The 26,121-nt window shown below is 36.9% G+C and overlaps 1 protein-coding gene across 1 annotated transcript in view; it reads left to right on the top strand.

The window, feature by feature from the left end:
• LOC124164559 (asparagine synthetase [glutamine-hydrolyzing]) overlaps nucleotides 1–10,152 on the top strand; it is a 33,734-nt gene extending 23,582 nt beyond the window's left edge. Inside the window, exon 10 of the mRNA XM_046541931.1 lies at nucleotides 5,190–10,152. Within this exon, the coding sequence (XP_046397887.1) occupies nucleotides 5,190–5,319 (130 nt within the window). The 3' untranslated portion in view covers nucleotides 5,320–10,152. The remainder of the gene's footprint in view (nucleotides 1–5,189) is intronic.
• Nucleotides 10,153–26,121: the final 15,969 nt, after the last annotated feature.

The raw sequence follows: 26,121 nt of genomic DNA, 5'->3' as shown, positions 1-26,121 counted from the left end.
AACGGATACACTAGTATTCTAACCAAAGCCATTTTTTTAAATTTTCATGTAACATGCATTCCTACAGTATCATTTCTATTTAAGAGCCACCATTGTGCTGATAACTGTCGATTCATTGTATTAATTAAGAAATAAAAATCAAAATTATACACTTACAGCTTCCTTTTCTTGACTCTTTAAAAATCAAACATATAGATCACATTATGATTTAAATCACCTGATTAAAAAAAATAAAAATCAAGTGATTTAAATTGTGATTTAAATCATGATTTAAATCAAAGTGATTTAAATCAATCAACCCTGTGAAAATATGTACTTGCTTGCTGTTTAAAAGTCTGGAACCAACCAGAGCTTCCACTAAATATCTTGGATGGTTTAATTACCTTGTGATTCAGAAAATGATGGGTCATAATCATAATCCTTGAAAAGCTATCGTTGGAGCTATCACTGTGAAGGACAAAAAAATTACTACAGCAGACTCCTGATTATCCAGGTGTGGTATATCTGTGTGGGGGATTATCCGTGCATGATTTTCACTCTCGCTCCATATTTTCCGTGAATTTTATAGAAAAATAAATTCGGATGCAAAATCATCGGAATCACTGCATTAATGCTAGCATACACTGGGCTTATTAATAATAATAATAATAATAGTTTTATTAGCCAAGAGAACCAATACAGATTAGTAATTGGTATAGGCTCGTCAATACAATACACTGATGAATAACATGGGATGATATATCAGGTAACATTCACATAAAAAAGTATGCATTTTGAAAGTCACATTTGTCACAGCATAAAATTTTAAGTACAAGCACTGCTCATAGAATACGTTTACAAATGTTTTCTTTACATTAGTTCATATATTCATCAACACTATACAAGGTATTTTTAATTAGGTATCTTTTGAGAAAGAGTTCAATTGATGATAAATTTCTTAATTATTCTGGTAGAAGGTTATGAAGTATATTACATATTTCCGTTAGAATCCCCTTCGTAAAACGGAAGCGATCGTGCGCTAGCTGCATTCACGGGAGCACCGTGTTCCTGTTTTCCAAGTCTCACGGTGCACGACCTTGCTCCGTGATCACGGATACACGTCCCGCAGGAGTTGCAACCCAGGCAACTGGTGCAAGACACGTCTACATGGCATGGTGCCTGACAGTATAGTTTCCGACGTCGTGCCGTGGTTTCGAAGCATTCGGGCGAACCACTTTTCTGTATCCGTGATCACACAGCCACGGATGTCTGGTTTTCGAAACTAGGCCTCGCATGGAGTGCAGTGGAACCTGTTTAGTAAGTTTCTGAAGTGACCACAAAAAATGAACGTACTAACCAGGAAAACGTGCTAACGAGGAAAGTAAAAAATAGCAGTCGGGGTAATTGCAATCTGTGGAAAAGTCGTCACAATTACAATTACTATCGGTAGTTCTCGTAGGATCGCCTTCCTGAACTCTTTTCACCTTTAAAATAAAGAAAATGGGCGCTACATTGAAAAACAATACCATGTGAATAAAAAATCACAATGTCTCATAGATTTCCCGAAGACATTTACATGAAAACGGCGTCTTTCTCCCGTGATTTATCCCATATTTATTTATAGAAAGAGGACAAGTATAGCTAAGTCATTTCTTTTTTGTCACAGCATACTCGGAGAATATAAAAACAACACTGAGTATGTCAACGGGTTGTTTTTAAACATCATAAAAATTGGACAAAATTATATTAACCTTAAATTACGGCAACAGCCGTACACATTCGCGCTTCTGGAATAAAGCCATATCGATTGTTATAGCGATCGATATATCGAATAATAACACGCAAGATTATTAGATTACGAGGTAATTACAAGAAGATTTTATATTAAACAGTCGAAATTTACTATTAAAATTTGTTTAATGTCGTCTGCTTTCGTGCCGAGATCAAGTATTTTTAAGCTAAGCTTCGCGTGGAGATCCAGAGCATCGTCTGCTCCCGCAGCAGTAGTCAAATACGCACGTACTACGTAGCATTGACGTCGTGCAGTACTGCTTTAGATAAAGTGGGAATTGGATAAGACTCATTTCTTCATCATGATAACTCGTGCAATAGCAACAATTGCCCACTCGTGAAATTTGTGCGCAGTGGGCACTGCAGAGGCAATAGAAGGTGAGGAGCTCGGGGTGGGGAAAATTGCGGCTTCTCATTGGCTGCAGTTTTGCATAGTCAGACATTCCTGATAAATGGCCATATTTTATTATTCATCGCGTCATAACAATTGAGAAATGCATTTGGATAAATCACGGTCGAAGAAAGATATGTGGAATGAATGCAAGAATTTTAATGGCTAGTAATAATAAATTAAATCATGAATTCGGAGCTTTACGACCTTAAGAAGATACTGGAGAACGAATTGCGGGTTGCGTCACGGCTAGCAATTGAGCGTACTAACCAGGAAAGCGCAATTTTTTCAAACGTACTAACCAAATACTTTTGCCTGTATTTTGTTCCGATGGTACCGGGACCGAGAGAAATCGTCGTACTAAGGAGGAAAACGTACTAAGGAGGAAAACGTACTAAGGAGGAACGTACTAACCAAGTTCCACTGTATTAATAATAATAATAATAATAATAATAATAATTTATTATCCCCAGTAGACAATATACAGAGTAGGTTATAAAATAGCCTACAGTTAGTAATCGTACAGGGTACGTCAAAAATTTTGGCATACAAAAACAATGTCACACAGTAATTATAACAAAGAGAAAAAAACATAATACCAGGAAAAGGAATGAAGGAAAAGGCACAGGAATACAATTAAAGGAAAAAACATATCTCAGTTTCAGGTTACGATAAACAAACAAAATTCATTTAGGCAACTTGTCTGTCAGAAATTCACTTAGTGTGTAAAAAGATTTCATTAACAAATATTTTTTCACCTTGCTTTTAAAACTAATAATACATCCTGTAGATTTGATGCTCTCTGGGAGTGAGTTGTATATTTTTGTCCCCATTGCAAATACACTGTTGCTGGATATCTTTGAATTGTGGTGTTTTGCATGGATTGCATTTTTGTTTCTAGTACCATATGCATGAATGCTATTATTGAACTTAAGAAGATGAAGATTATTTTTTACAACTACAACAGTACAGAAAATATACAAACTTGGGACAGTTAAGATGTTTAATTTTACAAATAGAGGTCTGCAGGGAGTGATGTAGTGGACTCCCATCATGCATCTTATCATCTTTTTCTGAATTAAGAAAACTTTATTACATGGTTGTACTTGTATTAAGGAAATACAAGTACAACCATGTCATCACCGCTACAAAGATCGCAAACTGGAGAAGAAAGCTCACAATGAGTTCCAGATGTGCTCTAAAATAGCAGAATAACAGCATAAATAATAATACAGTAGACTCCCGATTATCCGGCTGCGGTTTATCCGGGTTGCGGATTATCCGTGCATGGTTTTCACTCTCGCTCAATTTTTTCCGCGATCTTTGTTTTTAAAAATCCTACGCAAAATCACCAGAATTACTGCATCAATGCTAGGACATACGGGGCTTATCATTTCCGTTAGAATCCCCTTCGTAAAACGGAAGCGATCGCGCTCTAGTTGCATTCACGGGAGCACCGTGTTCCTGTTTTCCAAGCCTCGCAGTGCGCGACCGCGCTCCTTGATCACGGATATAAGTCCCGCAGCAGTTTCAACCCGGGCAACTTGTGCGAGACGCGAGTACGGGCGTAGTGCCTGACAGTGTAGTTTGCGACGTGAAGCAGTGGTTTTGAAGCATTCGTGCAAACCTTTTTCCTGTATCCGTTATCACACAGCCACGGATGCGTGGTTTTCGAAACCAGGCCGTACACAAAGCATTAATAATACGAGTACATCCATCATTTTTCTTATCGACCTTTCATAAAAAAGTTGTTCATGAAATTTGGGTTGCATAACTGCAATGAAAAAATAGAGCTTGCCCTAGGCTTACTATCACTACATGCCACTAATCCAAATTAGGCTCCTGGTTAGGACTTCATAATGTATATATGGAATTTTTTTAGGGTAGTGTGCACACGTTCATGTCTTATCTGAGGATATTACCCAAAGAAATATCATTCACAGTTAAAAAAGAGAATGAACCTATATTTGAAACGCAGCATTTATTTTGGAACCATCAGTAAATCTTTTACTGAGTGATAAACAAAGGAAATTTTTCTCTCCTATCTAAGGGAATTGGAAATTTTCCTTCCAGTTCACAGGGAACAATGCATTCATGATTTACATGAATAAATAGGTTCTCGATTTACGAACTTTCAGAGATATGAGCATTCATAAATTCAAGCGTGACTGAAATTTCAAATTTGAGGTTGTGCAATGCAGCGTGGTGTGATGTAGAGGAACCCACACTTTGGGCCCAGTGTAGAGCATCAATTAAACCGTTGTGAAGTCAGAAACTGTTCAGAGTTTTGCCCATTCTTCCTCCTTGCGGGCAGCGAATTTTTTTTGGCTCCAGCCTCATCGTATGCGCAGCTAGATAAGTTAGTTAATGCAACTTGTAAAGCAATGTTGCATTCTGCAGGATAAGCACAATTCATGATGCCTTGCTAGGGTTTTCTACTTGTGAACAAATTCAACTTATAAACTGGGCTAGGAAGTATGTAGGCATTTCAAATACAAGTATTTTAAAATACGTATTTGAAATACATTTGTAATTTGTATTTGGTATTTCAAGTACACAACCTGAATGTATCTTGTATTTTGTATTTCAAATACAGATTTTTGGTATTTCCCCATTCTAAAATAAAAATACATTTGTAAACTACTTTTGAAGTAGATTGATAACACTTCCGTAGCATCATGCTTCAGAGAATACTTCGTTTTCGTTTGAATCATTTTCTTCATGTTTACAATTATCCATAACATGCCAAGACAGGTTATAATTTTTAAAGATCTCTTAATTTCCACTGTAATGTATTTTGTATTTTAAAAGGTATTTACAATAATATGTTTTAGTTTGTTTTTCAAGTACCCAAGTATAAGGTATTTTGTATTTCAAATGCATTTGGAGCAGTATTTTGTATTTCAAATGCTCCTCGGCCTGTATTTTGCCCAGTGCTGCTAATGAACAAGGACTTGGAACGCATCTTGTTTGTATGTTGAGGACTTAGTGAACTTATTTGCTTCTGCTCTTCTGTTCTTATTTGTAGAATGAAATTTGAAGAGAACTATCCTGGACAATCTCATTGGATGCCTTACTTCTGGATGCCTAAGTGGACCAACGTGAGTGACCCATCTGCACGATTTATCAGCCATTATGCAGCAAAGGATAAGATTTAATCAGAAATTCATAAATTTTTTTCAAATCAAACTGCTACAGATTTTCAGTGAACATGGTTGTAATTCATTTCTATGTTATTTTTCTCTTCAATTGGTTAAACACTGTTGAGTCCTGTTTCACACTGTGGTCATCTCAGTTTCATTCTCCTCCAGTAGAACATTTTTGTGAAAATTGTGGCTCATATGATCTCAGTACAGCTAAAGTAATCATAAGGTAAGTATTATGGTGAAATGCATATCATAATTAGCTAAGGTAATGGTTATTACTGGTTGGTGCTTGTGGTTAATGCTCATTTTATGCCCTCTTACAAAAGTGCTTTACTGGTCTACCTTAAGAGTAGGAGAACCTAGAACTACCACTACATCTTTATGTTTTTACAGAAAAATAATGTTTTTAACAAGCAATAACAAACAAGCAATGAAACAACTTTCAGTTGAAGGAGAATAAAAGCAGTTTGTCATATACTAGGTTAGGACTACACGATACATTTATAGATTTTTTAAGAGTACATATTTGTACATATTCATCTCTTATCTTAGGATATTACACTTTACATATTATAACTTTTGCCGAATCACAAGTAGCCCATGGTACGCTCAGCATAATGGAGAGGTGGAAGTGGGAGTCTAAATATGTATTGAAAAACAATACATCCTATCTAAGTAGAGAGAATCTTGGTTATTTAGTTTTTAAATCTGCACCTCTGTGAACCGTGTACAAACTTCATAAAAGAAACTAAGTTGCTTTGGGTAACAAATTTTATTTTCAGTATGCTTACTACTGAAATTTATTCTTTATGTGTGCATCTGTCATGAGCTGTTATGTTGGTTGTCCTGTAGGAATGGCAAGCCTCTACTTTTGATCCTTGAAGGTGGTTGCTTTGCCAAGTTTCCCTTGGTATCGAGACAGTGAGAAGGTGAGGGTAATACCCTTCCCTTTAGGATAAGGGGAGGCTATAGGCAGGAAGGGAATATGTGTGGGCTAGGGCCCACTTGCTGCCTATCTTGTATCCCCAACACCCTCACTCATACAATCTTGGCCACCATTTTTGCAATGCAAATCCAGTAATCCTTCAGAGATCTGAGTATTTTCCCAAATTGACTTATTTGGGCTCCACTCCCCGTGTCGACTCTTGGTGATGGCTAACCTTCTTTCTCAGGTATGCTGTCTCGGTATACCATGTCCAAGTATTCTTTATTTGGGGCAAGGACTAGATATATGCCGTATTTCTCCTGAGGTCACTCCCGGTTGTCCTTACATAATAATTTGGTGGCCCTTATCTCTTCCTCTACATTGTCTCTTAGCATTTTTTGTATATCCCCAAACTCGATCTCCTGGCTGCAGCTTACTCAAATCATGAGTCTGATGGCGTTGATCTAATTGATGTTTTTTTTCATTCTTCTCCTGCATTTTTTCCTCAGCTCACTTGGTTCCAGCTCTATCCTGACCAATCAAATATTTTCCCTTAACCAGCGTGTATGAGTAATTCTATTCGGCTGTGAATGTTTTGCAGAGGTGTGAATCTATGAACTAAAAGACCAAGATTAGGGCTTCTCTCCTAAGATAGGATGTTTTTTACTATCTTTACTCCGGCATCTACCTCTCCATCACTGTGAGCATGGCATGGGTTGCTTGTGATTAGGCGCAAGTTAAAATCTTTGGCAACTTGCTTGAATTCTCCTTGTAATTGCTAACTTTAATCCACCCATACTTTTGTATACCAAATAGAGCGAACATTCCCTTGACCTTCGCGATCACACCTGCCTTTGTCATCAAATTAAGTGCTGCTACTTCTAAGTATCTTGAAAAATAATGTATTACCACCAGGTATTCCCTTGCATTTAATGAGGCAATATCTATGGGAGCATTTGCTCAGGGACTTTCTTGCAGATCGGACAAAATATGAGGTTCAATTCCCATTGGACACTTTTCTATTCTTAACATCTTGTCACCATATCCTTAGTTTCTGGCGAAATGGAGGGTCACCTGATAAGAATTTCTTGCCCTTGCTCTGCATTTAACAATGGGAAGATATCTTCCGTAAAATTTCAACTGTATTTCTCGGAAGCATATTCTTTTCCCAGTGCTTTTGATGACCAGCTTGATATTGAAACCAGCTTGAAATCTCAACTTGGATCAACCACACTACTGTTTCTGCCAAATTGTCAATTGCACATAGTTTTGGCTCTAAAATTTGGCAAAAATGTTTGAAGTTAGCTTGCACTTATATAAGACACTTATCCAGTCATTTTCATTGAAATGGTCAGCAGCAATAACTTCCCACTAATGATCACTCCTAAAACTTCGTTAGGTGTTGTCATCCTGTGCTTCAAAGAAGTACATTTGGTCAATCATCCATTTAGATGGAATTTGACCGATTAAATTCCCTAAAAATCACAAATAATCTTTGCCAGGGTTTCCTTTTCCTTTAATTCAGTGGTAGGTATCTAATAGCGGTTTTAATTTACCATCAGCAGTGTTTGACTTAGATGGTAAATTATTAATATCTACTATAATTTCACATAAGACACAAGATTAACTAGACTTTAGGGAGATATGTAGTGCAAAATGTAAGCGCATGGGAGTTGGGCAATTGGAAGTATGGCTGAATGGATACGTGAAGGTCGACACGTTTAGCGTAAATGCAATACCCTGAGTCAGCTCTTTATCTCACATCCAGACTGATCTGACTTTGGTTGGTATACAGACTGCATAAGATTACTTATGGTTAAATAAAATATAGGATGAAAACGAATCACTCATGCAAATGGAGCATCTCCTGAGAATTTATTTATAGCCTCAATGTCATACAAAAGGTCATGTGCAATATTTCATTCTTATATCCATTAATTCATTGTAAGGGAATCTATTTGGTATTTAAAAATATAATTTATATCACCTCTTAATCATTATGATTCATTATATAAATTTATTTTGTATTAAAACTAAAAATGAAAAAAATCATTATTTGCAATACCATGGAGAATATTTGTTTGAAGAAAATATTTATAATTAGCACATTAGTGCATAAAGTAGGTAATTAATAAAAAAATTAATTTTACACCTAAATGTTTGCTTGGCCTAACATTTGCCGAGTGAAGATATGGTGTATTGTTTTACTTACTTAGAGAAATTGCAACTTTCTGCCTTAGTTTTACCTTCATTCTGCACATTTAAGGTCGTACATACTTTGTGGTACCTATGTTTACACTTTTAATGACATGAAACTTTAAGAGAGAAATTTTTAGATCTCCTCTTTTGCATAATTCGAATTTAGGTAATTTATTTAATTAAGTTCACATTGGATGAGTTGAACTTTTCTTAGAAGCTTAGCTGAAGAAAATAATCAGTGAGTGGTTTTAGTAAAAGTAAATTTTCAATTTGAGTCACCCACAAGATGGATATTAAATTCAGTCTTGCCAATTATGCCCCAAGTCATAGATATCAGTGGTTTCTGGATACAAATCCAGAACGTCCTCATGGTATGTGTAACTTTTGTAATGCCTAAAATTATGCATAATTAATTGTATACATTTTTATAGTCGTAAAGTTTCAATTGTGGTTCAAAGAATCTCCCTGTAATGGATGTCACTTAGGCATTTTACTTATTGTTAATATGTACTTTTATATTAAACATAGTTAACTTTTTGTTTTATCGTTAACTTTTTAAAAGTTATGGACTTATTTATGCAAATTATGGCTTTACTTAATTTTTGTGAATGCAATTTTGAAGTTGATAGGCCTTGAGTTTTCAGAGGAGATAGAGAGATTAAAAACCGTGGAAAAATAAAATAAAAAAAGTGCCATGAAACAAAAAAATGCCTTGACGGAGATAAGTCGTACTAGTGGCGACTTAATATTTCAAGCTTAGTCATGGGATACTGTCATTGGGTGGTTATACTCATGTATTTATTTCCTAATTAAACCACCAATAAGATGGACATCAATCCATTTCTGTCCAGTGAGTCCCAAACCATATACAATAGTGGTTATCAGGGTATTCATCTGGAATTTTCCCATTGATAATTTATTTGATTGCATGAATAATTCATAAATTATCAACATTTTATATAGATAAATATTATTAGTACTAAAATATCTCTGTTATGGCTGTCACTTGGGCATTATGCCTGTTGTTAATTGGGCTGGAAACAAATATAATTAACTTAAAGTTTTGGACTTATTTTTAACAATGATGCCATTATTTTATATTTGTATCATTATTTATGTATACGCATTGATCAGTATTTTAGGTTAAGGTGATATCATGAATGTGATTCAGTGGAACTTAAACTGTTCATAAAGAGTCAGGACCTCCTGGAAAAAAATTATCTCAGCAGCAAAGAAATAGATATGTACACACAAGCATTAAGCTAATTTTGTGGATCTTATATATTCTGTTTTTGAGGTAGATGGGATGGGCTATAAACTTGGAAAAAGCATCATTTATTAGTTCGTTTAAATAGTGGTTAATGGCTGCATTAGTCACTATTTTTGTAGCTCTCCTCTGTTGCAAAAGTACTTAGGTGGATGGACTGAGATCATTGGGCATTTCCAAAAGTACGCTTGCTCTGCCCATTATACGATTTTAAGTTTGCTATAAAGTTGAGGCTGTAAAGATTTATTTGGATGAAGGAGCATGGCAGAGTGCAAGCATATCGCCTGCAGGTGAAACAGGATGAGAAATTGATTGAAACATATTTATATTTGGTACTTTTGCCAAAAGTGGAGAATTTTTACCCTTGAACTTCGCCCTTTTCACTCCTCTTACACATGTTTGCTTGGAAAATGCATGTAATGTTGATTGTTAAATAAATTGAAATTTCAACTTGTTCTGGTGTCAGTTTTTTCCCTTTTTTGAGAAAAAAATTACACTGACTTTAAGGTCTCCCCTCTATTTCGAGAATAGTTTTTCCGTGGTTGTAACAGGTGGATTTCTGGAGGTGGATGGTAGAGATTCATTAGAACCAGAGCTTAATTTCATAGTAAATGAGAAATATGTATCTCATAACGGACTTTTGAGCATTGACGTATGAACTGTTTAGTCACAAGTCACTCTTTGTCACAAGTCTACATGAAATTTGTGTCTTATATGTTCAAGTTTAGAGGCAATGAGGTGGTTTGGAAGAAAGTGCATCTTCCTGGTACTAAAATAAACCTGTTGCCAAGTAAGCCATTTATTTAGCATTATTGGTACTCCTATTATGAATTGCAGATGTGGGAGAGGTTAACACTTAGGATAGATTGGTTTGGTTCTTTGGTTCTCTGTTCCTGGAATTTGGAACTGGAATTGATGCTAAATGGACTGTTTTCTCTAGGATTGCCATTGTAAATCTGGATACCTCAGACTCGTACATGAGGGCTGGACATGACACTCAATAGGGTGGTTTCCTATTATTTATTTATTGCCGAAATTGAAAGATTATTACTCCTGGAGTACGTATTTCACGCTTCTAGATTTTTTAATGACCATATCAATTTTTGGCGATTAAATGAAAAGTGAAAAATTTCAAGCGTGCGAAAACACGACGGCTAAGTGTGAATGCTGGGAAAACCCCGTGTGACATCATTCTGGTTCCCGCTGTCGCCATGTGAGGCGACCTTGGGGGGAAGCTTTGAGTGCTGATATGATGCAGGCTGCTAGCAGGTAGCAGAGTACCCTGCTAGCAAGTAGTGCTTGGCTTAAATAAGGATTATAAATACCCTATCAAATGAAGAAAACTTTCCGACCTTAGGCAGTTTTAATAGGTGATTATTAAGACATGTTTCCCTGAGCTCTGTGACTCATGCATGCATTGGTAATCTCAGGCGATATAAAACTCCTATCCACTCGTATAGAAACTAAGTACCTGTGACGTCACGTGGAGTGACATCGCATGGGTGCCAATCTAGATTTTTTCAAATGCGGTTAAAATTGACCATTGCCATTCGTCTAAAGTGGGATTTCTAAAACCAAATAATTTGTATATTATGAATACTCTAATGATGGGTAACAAATCACAATCAATGCCTTTCATTTTCTGTGATGAAGGAAACTACTCTATTCTCTAACTTTTTTTCTCAAAGTGGGAGTTGTGGGAAAGAAAAGGTCGATGCCGTTCATTGGAATTCTTGCCAAATTGTCATGTTTACCCATATTCTATTACTTTATCATGAGGAAGCAGATTCATGGCAATTTTTTCCCAAAATGAGTCACAAAAAGGTCTTCTGAGTGACTTAAATTTAACGATCAAAACCTCGATTACCATTCTCCTTTGATGTTAAATAGCAGGAGATAAATATCTTTCGATCGACATAATTTCTAATAGCACGCCACATGTCATAACATTAAAATGTGTGATGCAGTTAGCTTGTCAATGATGTTTATTTACTAATGTAAGAAAGAAATTGCACACTCACCAATCACAGAAATTTTGGAGGCAACAATAACTAGGATCTTCCAGGATTCCTGCTCGGAGACTGACCTTGAAATAGATCAAAGAAAGGACCTTTGGGTGAACTGCACAATAAAATGGACTTAATTTTGTGGGAAGGGCAAGTAGAGGAATAAGTAATCATTGGGCCAAAAACACGGAGATCCTTTACCCTCAAAGAGGGCAAGCCAGAACAGTGATGCAGCGAGGGGGTGGGGGTTTGGTAACAAAATCCCCCCCCAGAGCTCAGAAATTTTTTTTATAAAAATATTTTACTGTGACAAATTTTGTAACTAATATTAGGGGGACAGATGACTCAAAAACAAAGTATCGAACTATTCACTCAGCCGTAAAACTCTCCATTTTGAATGATTTATATCTTAACATTTTTATTGGGGAGGGCCCTCAACCCTCCAGCTTACCTTGGTGGGCATTCCATACCCCTCAGACCCTCCAGCATTAATTGTAGGTAAAACCCCCACTACCCTTAATTCTTAGCTGCGCCTCTGATCCAGAAAGTAACCACCGTGTGTGTTGCGTACGAACATGAGTGCCATAGGAGAAAATCCTGCCAAGGGTTAAGTGCGTGGTGTTATACGATTTCTTTGGGCAAAAATTTAAATTAATATAAATTAAAATTTAAATCAATCAGCAGCCGAAATTCGTCGTGAATCGTGTGCTGTTTAGTGCCCAAATGTTATGAGTGAAGGTGTAGTCCGTAAGAGGGTGCGATTTAAAAAAAAAGGAAGAACAGCCATTCACGACTCAGCGCTCCAACAATGACGAAGAGCTTCAAAACGCAGTGGGAGGTTGGCTGCGTTGACAGGCAGCAGGTAAGTTATAAAGATGGGATTGCAAAGACTGTTATGAGATACGAAAAGTTCTTGAATTGATTTAGCGACTCTTTGGAAAAATGAAGTAAAGTTTTAGTTATAAGATGTATATAATAAAATTGTTCTAACTTTACTCGTTTAATATTTATTTCAAAACGGCACACAGTGCATCCGCGCGTCTGAAGCTGGATTAGTCGCGACGCGGGAAGGTTATTGAAACGGTATGGATTTTAACGCTCAAAATTCAACGTTTTTAAGCTGTGCTTCAGCATACAACTTCTCAAATAGTCAATATTGAAGATAACGGAGGAGTTTCAGCCGAGGTAAATGCATGATACATTGAATTTTATCTTATTCTCCGCCAGGGGCGCAGCTAAGAATTACGGCTAGGGGGGAGGTTTAGGTGCCACTAATACTTACGGGTGTGGGGATATTGCATACCCACCAGGGTAAGCAGGAATTACGGGGGCCCTCCTCCAGAAAAAATTTAAGAATAACGGTTCAAAATGGCGAGTTGTACGGCTTGCTGAGGGATATTTGATTAATCCTAACACTATTCTATAAGTAATACTGATCCAAATAAGTAAAATGGATTAAACTTAAAAATTTCTCTGAGCTCTGGGGGGGTTTTATCGCTGCGCCACGGTTCTGCGCTGCAGTGTTTCATTGTTATCGCTTAACTATAAGCCTGAAATATCCCATCGAACAGTCAGACGATAATTGTTTTTCGTAGCTGGAATCCACGTATAAATCCACTGCAGGACTCTTCCTTTAGCTCACTCTCAACGAGCACCTTTGGAGTCCTGTGAGCGCACAGATACCGGGCGGCGCTTCGGTTACCTCTCACGACGCAACGGGCGCGTTTCCGCCACGCTCCGATGGCGCTCACTAGCACGCCTCGTTGCTTTTCTTCAGCGCGTTCGTCTCCTCAAAGATGCCCCCCCTCCCTCATCTTTCCCGCGTCCTGTCGACGACGCCTCGCTAACTCCAAATTACATCTTGGGTTTCAATTCCTTTCGCGACTGGCGAAGAAAAGACGAGCGCTATACCAACGTCTCCGCAAGGCCTCGTGCAACTTGGATACTGAAACGAAAATACCCTCGTCATATGCGCCTATCGCATGCTCCTAAAATAATTCTGAAGACAATGCTCTATAGAGGCTTATACGGGGCTTCAGGAGGAATCTGGTTTCAATTTCTGCCGTGACTGGCCAGTAACAGATACAGAAAAAACTCAAAAAGATATCTTGAGCCACCTATACTTTTATCGTAAGAAAAATAATCAAGTTACCTACGTGCAAAGATTAAGAAATTTTCATTTAAACTGATTTTACACACATAAAAAAACAATGCCAATTGTGATTCTACAATGTTCGGCAATAGGGTGGTTTCCTATTATTTTTTTATTTCCTAAATCGAAAGATTATTACTCCTGGAGTACGTATATTTCATGATAATAAATTTTTTAATGACGATATCTATTTTTCGCGATTAAATGAAAAGTAAAAAATTTCAAGCGCGCGAAAACGCGACGGCTAAGTATGAATGCTAGGAAAAGCCAGTGTGATATCATTCTGGTTCCCGCTGTCGCCGTGTGAGGTAACCTTGGGGGGAGGCTTTGAGCGCTGATACGATGCAGGCTGCTAGCAGGTAGCAGAGTACCCTATCAGGTAGCGATTGGCTTAAATAAGGATTATTATTAATACCCTATCAAACGAAGAAAACTTTCCGATGTTTCCCTGTGTCCTGTGCCTTATGCATGCATTAGTAATCTCAGATGATGTAAAACTCCTATCTACTCGTATAGAAACTAGGTCCCTGTGACGTCACGCGGAGTGGCATTGCATGGGCGCCAATCTGGGCTTTTTCAAATGAGGTTAAAATTGAACATTAACATTCGTCTAAACTGGGATTTCTAAAACAAAATAATTTGAATATTATGAATACAGTAATGGTGGGTAACGAATCGCAATCAATGCTTTTCGTTTTCTTTGATGAAGGAAACTACCCTATTATTCTGGAGGTAGAAGGGGAGACAATTTTAAGCATTTTTGTACACAAACATGGGGTGGAAGCTCCTTAGTTACTGAACTATGACAACGCAAACATTTTTTTGAATACACTTTGCAGTTACCATGAAAACGGTTTTTCTTGGGAACCTATCCAGCCTTTTCGGCAACTTAACACTCTGGATTTTTAAGGGAACTAAGTGATTAAGTTTGGACGAAAGTGTGCGGTCATAATTGTTTGAAGCAATAGGTACTAATCTCAAAATGGGTGAGGTTGTGCAACATTATTGTCGATACTCGCTCAAAGACCTCGCCTAACTAAGCTCAAAAATGTAGGTACACGGTAAGGCGACTACCTCTCCTTTTTCTACTTTTCTCTCCAAGATTTGACTTCCTCTTATCCACCGGTAGCCATATTTTTTTGTTTTTCTCAGCTCTCGTGCGGCTTTGAGGACTTTCCTCCTTCCGTAGCTCAGGGCCTCGTTCACGTTTATTGACTTATCCGTGGGTCAAATGCCTAGTGGAGAGGTTCCTCTTGACTCATCGTTTCGCCAGGAAGTTCTTTCTTATATGGTGGTTCAGAGAACGCACTTGTATACATCCTGCTTGACCGAAAGCAGAAGTCAAAACTATTTTCCGTGAGGTGAACGCCCAATTCAACCCCAATTTCAGCTACATTAGAGAAAGATTTTCATTAGCATTGACCGGGATACCATGAATCTGAACTTAATTTGCGAATAAAAGTTGATCAAGGTCATCTGAATTATTTTGACTCCCGAAAATTTGCTTATTAAGTTACGCATTTTTATTTTTTTAGAACACAATGGGCTCCTTACACAATTCCACGAAATCCAATAAACGATGTTTTTTAAGTTTATTTACTTCACTATTGAGAAATTTTCCCACATTTTCGTAAAACTTCCTGTTATTAGCTGTCAACTAGTTACCATCACTATCAAGACTGTATTGTGACGGTATAAACGTCGAAACTAGTTGACAGCTAATAATAAAAAGTTTGTGAAATAGTACTGGGTTTTGTTTCACCATAAACATTTTATCGTTTCACCAAGTAACGCCCAAATCAGTTGGTTTTATCCGTAAAACTTCATACCTTTTGCATTATTATTTCTCTCACACCTTTTAATATACAATAATAAAGCTGTGGCTTCTATTAAAGGTTTGTCTTTTTCAAAGGTAATATTTCTCATCGATCAAATCAATTTTCTTTTCTTCATCATTAAGTAGGAATGGGTACTTCCTCCTATGCTTATTTGTATTCTAGTAGGTACATATAAATGATAAAAAATAAGGTATTAATGGGTACGAAATACTCAAACGCAGAATCGACCGAAAATTGCTTTCCATAATATGCTTGAATCCAGTTTTCCTAAGAAAAACTAGGCAATTCAGAAATACGATAACAAATAACAGCAAATTCATGCCTTCCTTCTGAGAGGCGTTTTGGCTTCCCAAATGGGAAAATTAAGACAAGTAATAAAAGCTTAAAAAATAATGCAGCCCCTTGAATTAGAATCGATTCGATCCAATTTTTCCAAGTTCATAATTTTGGCTACTTGATACAAATTTTTGAAATGAAGGACCCAAACTTCGCATCACTACATCAAGAAAAGGAATAACATTATTTCAAATGATCAATGGGAGCAAAGTCGTTAAAAGCAGAAAAAAGTAATTTGTAGAGTTTCCGGAAGGAAATAAGTAAAATAAATTTCCTGACGGAAGAATCTTGAGAGTTGATGGCACAAAAAAAGGTAGTCATGTATGTATGGCGAATTAAGGAGTTGCTTTTATGGCATGGGGAATATACCGTGGGGGTAGGTGAACACTGGGTTTTTATACGTACGAAACTCTATTAAAAATCCTTAAGAAGTTTATAAAGAGAATGGTAAAACATCACGATCGCTAAACTCACAGTTTAATTTGCATGGAGTGTAATTCCTAACACACTAACAGGCACGTAGCCAGAATTTATCTTCGCGGGATATAGAGAGGTATACGGGTTGCATATACCGAGATATTGTGTTGTAAATTCGCTCAAATAGGAAAATCATAATAATATATTAAATGAACTATGTATCTGAATAACGCTGAATGTTAAATTCATAATTGGCGTACACTAAATTCAGTTGTAGGTAGGCATCCCGATTCTCTCCATGTACCTTTATATTGTATTTATCGAGTAGAATGATAAGAACTGGATAATACTCAAACGCTCTCTTTAAATAAGGCTCCAATGTATGAAATTTTTGCCTTAGAATGGCAATTTTTTTAAATTTACTGACTTTTGCGTGCCTTAATGGCATTTAAGATATTTGTGTACGAGATCCGATCGCGTCAATAGATATTTCCCAACAAATTTTTCTTTCAGTTTTTATATTTTAAACTCGCAATTTTTCATCAATGTTGTTTCTCGGCAAGTATTATCATGGGTTTAGTGAATGAAAAATTTTTCGTTAGCATTTGTACCTTAACAACTCCGCTCGAATTCTTCTAATGCTTGGAGGTCCATTAAATAAGTAGGTGTGAAAAGATTAGCTGATAGGAAAATTGAGTGGAGAGCTGCGTAAAACCAATCTTAGGATTTTTGACCAGTGATGATGATGAGGGAGACATTATGAAATATGGCTCTATAATGTTCCTTACTACTCTAGACAATGCTCTTACTTTTGATCTCGATCCAGACTAATGCGGGATGCAAATGTTACCAACAAAAGTATTGTTTTTGTTAGGTCATCCAGTGCGCAAATCAGATGTTTTATAAATCATGTAACTGACTGGCAAAAAACTCTAGTTTCCCATGTTTAATATGGTTATTTTATTTCTCTTTTTCCTCTCAAATTTTGTGTTGGGTTAGTGTATAACTAATACAGTTACCTGCGTGGATATCTTTGATATTTAACGTAATGAAATCGCTTGTCTATTTCGACTCTTTTTTTTTTACCGACCCAGATTTCGGCGCATAATGTCATTTTCAATTGATAAGATTTTTAACCTTGAAAATAGCATTACGTGCCGAAACCTGGGTCGGTGGAAATAAAATATGGTATGGTATGTGGGGGATGCGAACGACAGCTGAGGTCATTTGCGCCATGCGGGAAGGGGTAGGTAAGGAAGGGTGGAGAGAAACCCGGCGTCGGCATTAGCCTGCTCCTAACGAAAGGCGCCATGGGGACCACGGCTTAACGTCCCATCCGACGGACGGAGTGTTGCGCTTGAAATGCTCTCCAGACAACATTCAAGCAGGGATCGGGTAGTCTCCGAAAATTCTCTTCCTCCGCCGGTATTTGAACCCAAGCCCACCGGGTGGGAAGCAAACACTCGAGCCACCACACCAACCCGATCCCTCGGTGGAAATAAAGAAGAGTCGAAATAGACAAGTGCTTTCACGTAGTTAAATATTAATAATTTTTTTTCTTTCATTTATATTTTAAATTAGACACTTACTTGAAATTATTGCTTTATTTAGGTGAATTGATATTATATTATTTAATATCCATTTATTCATCTATTTCTATATACTATCTGGTTATTTGTACTGATTTTTTTGTTGTATTTATTTTTGAACCTTTGATAGCATATTGAGTGTTATCAATTTTTTGTTCCATGTATCACCCGGCTGAAGGGCCCGTCCATAAATTATATTGTTATTGTTATATCGAAAATGGATAGTCAGATGCCCCTGGGATAGTGGGATCCTCAGCATATCTATTGCGGGTAGTCACCACAGAGGAAAATTGGGGAGGGAGCGGGAACAATGATTTGGAGTTAAAAATAGTCCCAAATATTTTTTATGGCCAATTTTCTCTATCTGAATACATAAAAAAAATATAGCACAGCACTTATTACATTATGTACATTTACGTTTTACGCATTATTTACTATAAATAACTACTAGTTATATTATTATACATTATACATACTGTTACTTACTAAACAGATTATTTTGTTTAGTGCTACTATATTTTAGACTTATAGAAAATGTTTAGTTTTGAGGCTCAGATTTATAAAATCCTGTGAAAACCAACATTTAAACTTATTAAAGTCAGACGTACTTTTAAATCTCTGGATAAATATCATAATATCATAGGGCCGTGTAATCCGCGAAAGATGTCATCAAAATTACCATTTCACAATTCAATTAGCATAATTAAGGAATTAAATTGGCTGATTTTGTTGAATCAATAAATAATCTGCAACCTAATTCGAATCAGTGGACACGTGGGCTACAGGCTTGAACTCTAAGTACTAAATTGAATTTCATGTTTTCTTGCTTTCGAGCAGATGGGTATCGTAATACGGCCTTGACCCTTGGGAAGTTAAAGGCAAGATTAATGAAATGAAGCTTGGTATCAGTCTAAATACAAAACGGATATGTAAGGGAATCCTCGAGATGAGGAAAAAAAAACGCTCGCACACTTGGACTTGTTACAGTAAAAAAATACTCGTCGCAACCTTCCGACGTAGACCTGAGAGCAAGGCGAACTGGTAACGCAGATTCAATTAATCTCTTGCGATTGGTGGCATAAAAGCAGCGGCTTTTTGAGGAAAAAAGCTTGCTTATTTTTTTCTCAATTCCCTCTTTGCAGCAAACGCCACGGAATGATACAAATAAAAATGGAAACAGAAAAAAATAGCATTCTTCTCTTCCGACTGTACTGCCCGGGCCAATGGAAAATCCCATCTTTTACGAAGGCAAACTAAATACTCACTCCCTTTGAGAGGCACTAAAAAAATCAACTAAATACTTATGATACACTGCTGGATATGACAAGAAAGTAATTTTCAGGCTTTCATTCATTCGCAGAGAAAATAGACTCCAGATGTATTTTTTTGACGTGAGTATTAGGCATTTACAGTCCTGTCTTAGAAGTAGTCTTTGAATTCAAAATGAATGTAAAAGGAAACAGTAAAAATAATTATATAACAAATAGCATCATTTTATTAAGTATATAAAAATTTGTCCTGGATATTTCACAACCATTCCAAAAAAAATAGTGCGTAGTACGTAGAAACATGAAAATTACTTGTTTTTCATTATAACATGATTTCATTGCAATAAATACATTAGCTTCCGTATTCCGCACTTCTAAATAGATTGCTTCGACTTTTTGTATGCACCGTAAGCTATATGAAATATCTTTGTCTAATTATCAAACTATGACTAAAATAAAAAAAAAACTTTTTTATATGAATGGTGCCACATATAGAGCTTAACCCGCGAGTAACTCTTTCTGGAAATTCACGAGAGAAATACATTATCATTCATCAGTTATCACGTATATAATTCATAAAACTTTATAACTGTCAAAATATATCGGTTAGGGGAAGGTAAACTTTTATCGTCCAACATTAGTTATTCTTTCTAGTTAGAGTGTAAGATAAGGTATAATACCCCTGAGCGAGGGGGTTCTTTGGGGGATAACCCCCCCAGAACTCTGAGAAATTTTAAAATTCACTCCATTTTATTTAATTGGATAAATATTACGTATAGAATAGTGTAACGATTAATAAAAGATTCCTTAGAAATCCGTAACATTCTGACCATTTTGAACCATTTATCTTAAACCTGTAACCCCCCCCTAGCCTTACTTCCTAGCTGCGCGCCTGTACCCCATAGGGAAGCTATTTGCGACATAAGTTGCTTTCTAATGCACCCTACTCAATATTGCATTAGGCTAGAAAAAGTCAAATTGATCTTGGTAGCGTCTCATCACCTCAGAGTCCTTTTTTGATCAGACCAACGGTACAATAATATTTCCCCATCGTAGGAGTTATAGAAATTAAAACTTTGCTGTTTCCACAATATGCTTAATTCTATCCGACCATGGCTTAGTTACAGAATAACATTTTCAAGGTATTAAATGAAACTACGTAACGAAACCATGGTCGGGAAGAATAATACATCATGTGGAAACAGCAAATTTTTAATTCCTTCAACTGCTACGATGAAGGGTTTCCACAACAAAGTCACGTCCGCTAATATCACGTATTTCCCCATTGGTTAAAGGAATTTACATGCTATGTTCGTAAGAGGCTAATGCTCTATGTCAGACAGGTGTGAAAGTAAGGTGGAAACATAAAAGTTCTAATGCTTTCAACTCCTACGATAAAGGATTTCCACCCCCGCTATTGTTACTTATTTCTCCATAGGCTTATTTCACATCATTTGAGGCGCATTACAGCCAAATTCACCACTACCAGCCTGTTTACAGTAACAATATTTATTTTGCACATATGCATGTGTTGAGGGTGTAGTTGTGCCAGGAGAAACTTAAATACTTATTTAATAGCATTTGAAAACATTGAAAGATCAGTACAGAATATTCAATTTTTAACAGTCACTATTATTATTGTCCATATTGTTTTTAAATTTTCTCCAATAATTTTAATATTTTTTCCGTCGCAAGCAGAACATTTTTGCATTTTGATAAAAAATTAATATTCTTTTGATTCTTTTATTTTTTTCTCAGTATATATTATTTTTTCAAATTATGATCGGACATATTGAACAAGAATAATTAGTCAATGAAGGACGTTACATGTTGCGTTCGTAAGATGCTAATGCTCTACGTCAGACAGGTATGAACGACGCGGAAAGATTTTATCGAAGTTACTTCGTCGTAATTACTGCTTGCCATCTCTGTTATCGTGCGTGGATACGACCTTAACGTCGAGGCAGGGGACGATGCCACAGATGACCCCGACTGACGCCAAACAAACAAGTGAGATACGGGGCGGCACCCTCTTCAAGATACCTATCGCGCAACGCATTACGCCCGATGGGCAACGTTGGCGCGATAGTCCGCTGCACTTAGACGTGAGTGCATTGGCTGCAAATAGAGCGTGGCCATTAATGTAACTCTTTGCAATCCTCATACAGGAATACGTTCTGGGGATACGGTTGAAGGCGCGATACCATCAAGGTCTTTCATGACGTAAAAGAATCTCACCGAGGAAAAAGATCGCTTGCGTCACATTTCCGTGTAAAAAAAGCAAGCTACCCGATTGTGATGGTGATTTTCTCTACATAGAGGGAATGCATGAATGTAACTGTGCTAGAACGTTATAATAATCGCGCCACCATTCAAAATGTGCGAATTATGTTGGCAATCAGATGAGATATCAGTAAAATATAACTAGCCGTGAATAAAAATATTTGAATATGGAAATTCGGAGAGAAAATTTTTATATAATTAGGAAAAAAAATGCGTTTCATCTAGAAGAAATGTATCATTGGTTGGTAAAATATTTTGAAACCAATTCCATATTTTTAACAAGGGCCATCCTTTTCGAAACATTTTTGATAAGCCAAATTGTGTGGGGGTTTTGGGGGATAAAACCCCCCCCCAGAGCTCAGAGAAATTTTTAAGTTTAATCCATTTTACTTAATTGGATTGATATTACTATAAGAACCGTGTAAGGATTAATAAAATATCCCTCAGAAAGCCGTAAAACTCACCGTTTTGGACCATTTATCTTAAAATTCCACAATTTACTAATCTCGCACCTACCTCTTATCCTGGTGGGTATACCATACCCCCACACACCCCTGTATTAGTTGCACCTAAACCTCCCCCAGCCTTAATTCCTAGCTGCGCCCCTGCCTTGGGCTACATCTTTGCCGTGGTGAAAGGCCTCGCGCGTTCCCATGACCTCTAGAGCTGCTGCAGCGGGATTGATTCTCAATTACTTCCGGTACGGCTACCTATGCCAGATAGGTCAAAGGGCAGCAGGAAGACGAGTGGTTGACCACGTGATAGTGTAAGAAAACAATATTGGAATGGAAGTGGGAAACCCAACCAACTATCTCTTGCCTCAAAACATAAGAGTACAATCAAATGAGCCTCGGAAACTCATCGAACGGGACCCGTCCGCAAAGGGCGGGTGTCGTTCATGGCAGCGAGGCGAGGTCGGCAAGGTCCTCGGGGTGGTCAACATGCGAAATCATTGCAGACACATATTGTGAAATGAAGGGGGAAGTACATGAAGGAAGGGGAGGCTGGACCAGAATGCTTATTAAGTACACCATGGAAACCTGCATTAATCGGTAGATTACTTTAATAGTGATATATGCTGCAAGACAATAAAACTTGCGGCATTTTATGGTTTTTAGACATTATAGACGTTCCGAAAATTGAGCCCTCAAAGTCGCAAATGTTGAGCGATTGAGGTACAGGAAAATATATTCTTGCATAGCCCCTAATAGACCCCAGTTGGCGCCATTAACTAATGATTCGATTAAATTTCATCATCTTTATTCATCCTCCAATTTCCTATTGCAAGATTTCATGAATGGTCATTAAGGTAACGGTAGTAATTTTTTGAACGTGCTTTTTGGGTTTGAATTATTTTAAGTTGCGAGCGCTAGTTACACGCAAACCGACATGGGGTCGCCTCCAGTGTAATTAATCGAGTAATCAACGAAAAAATCAAATAGTGGCTGAATTAAAACGAAGATAATCATTTTCAAGGGAAAAGAACAAAAGGAAATACCAAAGAAGGAAAACTAAACTCTAATTGGGTCTGCTCTATTGTTTAAGACCTCGTCATCATCTCAGTTCCCAAGCAACTCCGAGCAAAAAATCATTAAAAGGATAAAGGGCTTTCCGTGTAAAAAAAATGGACCGCCACAAAGGTTAACCATTCAAGATGACGGAAGGAAAAAAAAATTAAGATTGATGAGGGAATTTACCACTCAAGCATTAAGATTTGAATTCGGATAAGTTTGTGAAAGCAAATATTTTATTAAATATTACCAAAATAATAAAAAAAGATCACAGCTAAGAAATGAAGGTGGCTACGTTAATATTCAGCAATTAGGTTAATTTTTAGTACCAAAAGTTGTTTTGCAAAAAAGTACGAATGGACACAGCTTTCTTCAAATACCCTGAACTAAAACAGGTGTAATGTACTTATCTCTCTCCGACTTTTACTGGTCACGATGTCGCGAGAGACAAAATAACACTTTGTACATGAGAAAAGGTAGAGAAATAACACAGTCAAGTAGAAGACATACTCGGAATCCCAATTGGGCCTCACATGTTTTGAATTAATTGCACAAGTTAACCTAAAGATATTACCATACTATAATTTTAAATGGATAAAAAAGGAGTTGGAAGTGCATATTCTCACAATATCGGTAATTTAATTTTTCCAAAGACAAACTTCTCTCTTCTTTTTGGAAAAGGTGCGGAAAAGTTGGCAGAAGAAAGAATTTTAACGAGGAAGAATGATCCTGCGTACTATCACGAACACATTCTATTTGGATTTAATTTAATAAAACTTTATATTGAATAATAATACTTTAAACAGAAAAATCATCAAAAAGTATATCAACGAAGATAAAAAAATAGAAAAAGATAGATACTGATTGATAGCCAACAGAATATGCTTTATGTATGATACTCCACAATTATTTTCTCAAATGAAACGATGAACCACGGCAGAGTGATTTTTACACGAGCATCGCGTCAAATTTGCAAGTTAAAAGTACTTTTAATTACCTCTCGAGGTTTAACCTAATAGTTCAACTTTGAGAGGCCTCTTATGGTTCTTTGCTGGAGTGAACTCTAGACGTAGGTTCTGTTTTCACGCTGCCCTTCATAAAATGTCGATGCTGCTCAAACAACTGGTTCTATCCAATGGAGCAAAGTCTCTCACATCTGACCAAAAGGCCCGATCAAACGAAATGCAGGTGGATTCTCATGCAGTCTCAGCTGAGAAATTTCACACAGTTTTTTTCACAGTGTTTCCCTAGATAAGTATTCGCTCTTTCAAAAACTTATCCCATATTTTCCATACGTGCTGCTAAAAAACGATGTATTTTTATTAGATATTCCTTAAATTGGAGGTCAGTTTTTACGCAGAATATTTTGCCTGCGTCATTCGCAAGAACAATGTTGATAAGTTGTCAGCAATGGCCACACTGATGCAGTTGGTGGCCCAAAATAACTGTATCGCACGCCGGGGAAGGACTACATCTTTGCGCAACAAATGCTTTCATCACAAAAAATGTAATGCATTTTTCATTCATTTTAACATTTTTCTATTACATATCCATTCAATTTATGCATTCATTTTAAAAGGCGAAAATATACGTTTCTAAAAACGTACGTGATTGTCCAATTAATCGATAATCTGGTAGTAAGTAGTTCAAAATAACAATTGAAATTTTCTCTTCGCATTCCTCTCAAGCCTGAAAAACGTTCCATTAAGGAGCGTTTCTATCTCGGAAAATCAAGGATCACAGTGCTTCGTCTTCGTCGGGGAAATGCTTTGGAGAAAACCTCCCATTCATACTAGGAAGTTCCAATAATTTTTTGCTAATAAAACATAATTTTATCGTGCATTTCACAAAGTACTCCATAAAATAGAGCAGGTTTTTCCTAACTATTTGTGGGTTAGAATACACCAGCATGGATGCCTAAATACTCAGTAAGTAATGAACGGGGAAATGGTACAAAATTCCATAAAAAGGGAAACCTTTTTAATGCTGGAATTTTTAAGTTTACATACTTGCGTAATGTAAAAATGGAAATGACATTCCTACTAAAGTTTTGCTAAAAGTATTAAACAAAAGTAAATTGAATACTTTTGTTCTCAAATTCTTACTAATTCATGGCCGATTTAAAAATAAACTGGGCGCAAAGTTTTACTGAAACTTGAATTTAATATACAACCGGTTTCATTCAACAGAGTACATCATCAGGTAATAAATTATTCGAAGAAGACTTAAAGAAATTTTCTCACGATGTCTACTGTCGGATGAAACTGGCTGTCAAATAAAGAGACACTTTTTTGAGAACATTTTACAAAGATTATTTTTATAATTCAATTGAGAATATTTCAAATGAACAGCACGGCCACCAGGGGTCCTCCGATGGCAGTTTGAAATTCGTAAGGTACAGTATGGTATTTGGAAGGGGCGACCGACAGCTAAGGTTATTTGCGCCTCGAAGGAAAGGTATGGAAGGAAGAGTGGAGAGAAACCCGGCGTCGGCATTAGCCTGCTCTTAACGAAAGGCGCCAAGTGGACCACGGCTTAACGTCCCATCCGAAGGACGGTGAATCTAAAAATTTCAAGCTATTACCTCGGTATTTTGACGGATGCAGTTTTACTATACACAGCTGTCATAAAAGAATGGTGCGGTTTTGAACATGGTTTAAATGAAACTACTGACCACTCGTGTAGCATCTGGGCCCCTGTGACGTCACGTGGAGTGGTTTCGCATGGGCGCCAATCTGGCCTTTTTCAAAAAAGAGGTTAAAATTGACCATTAGCATTCGTCTAAATTGGGATTTCTAAAACCAAATAATTTGTGTATTATGAATACACTAATGGTGGGAAACGAATCGTAATAAATGCCTTTTTGTTTCCTTTGATGAAGGAAACTACCCCATTCTCCTTGACGACCGGAGAAAACAATGAGAGTCAAAAAATAGTGGACAAAAATTCTTGTTGACGACGCGTAAGTAAACAATAAGGGAGTCATTTAATGGAAATTGTGCCGTTCGGTCGGATCGTCGCTA

This window comes from Ischnura elegans, chromosome 8 (assembly GCF_921293095.1).
Source record: "Ischnura elegans chromosome 8, ioIscEleg1.1, whole genome shotgun sequence".
NCBI classification, from domain to species: domain Eukaryota; kingdom Metazoa; phylum Arthropoda; class Insecta; order Odonata; family Coenagrionidae; genus Ischnura; species Ischnura elegans.
The sequence above is the reverse complement of the archived record's forward strand: the minus strand, read 5'-3'. Positions and strand labels throughout refer to the sequence as shown.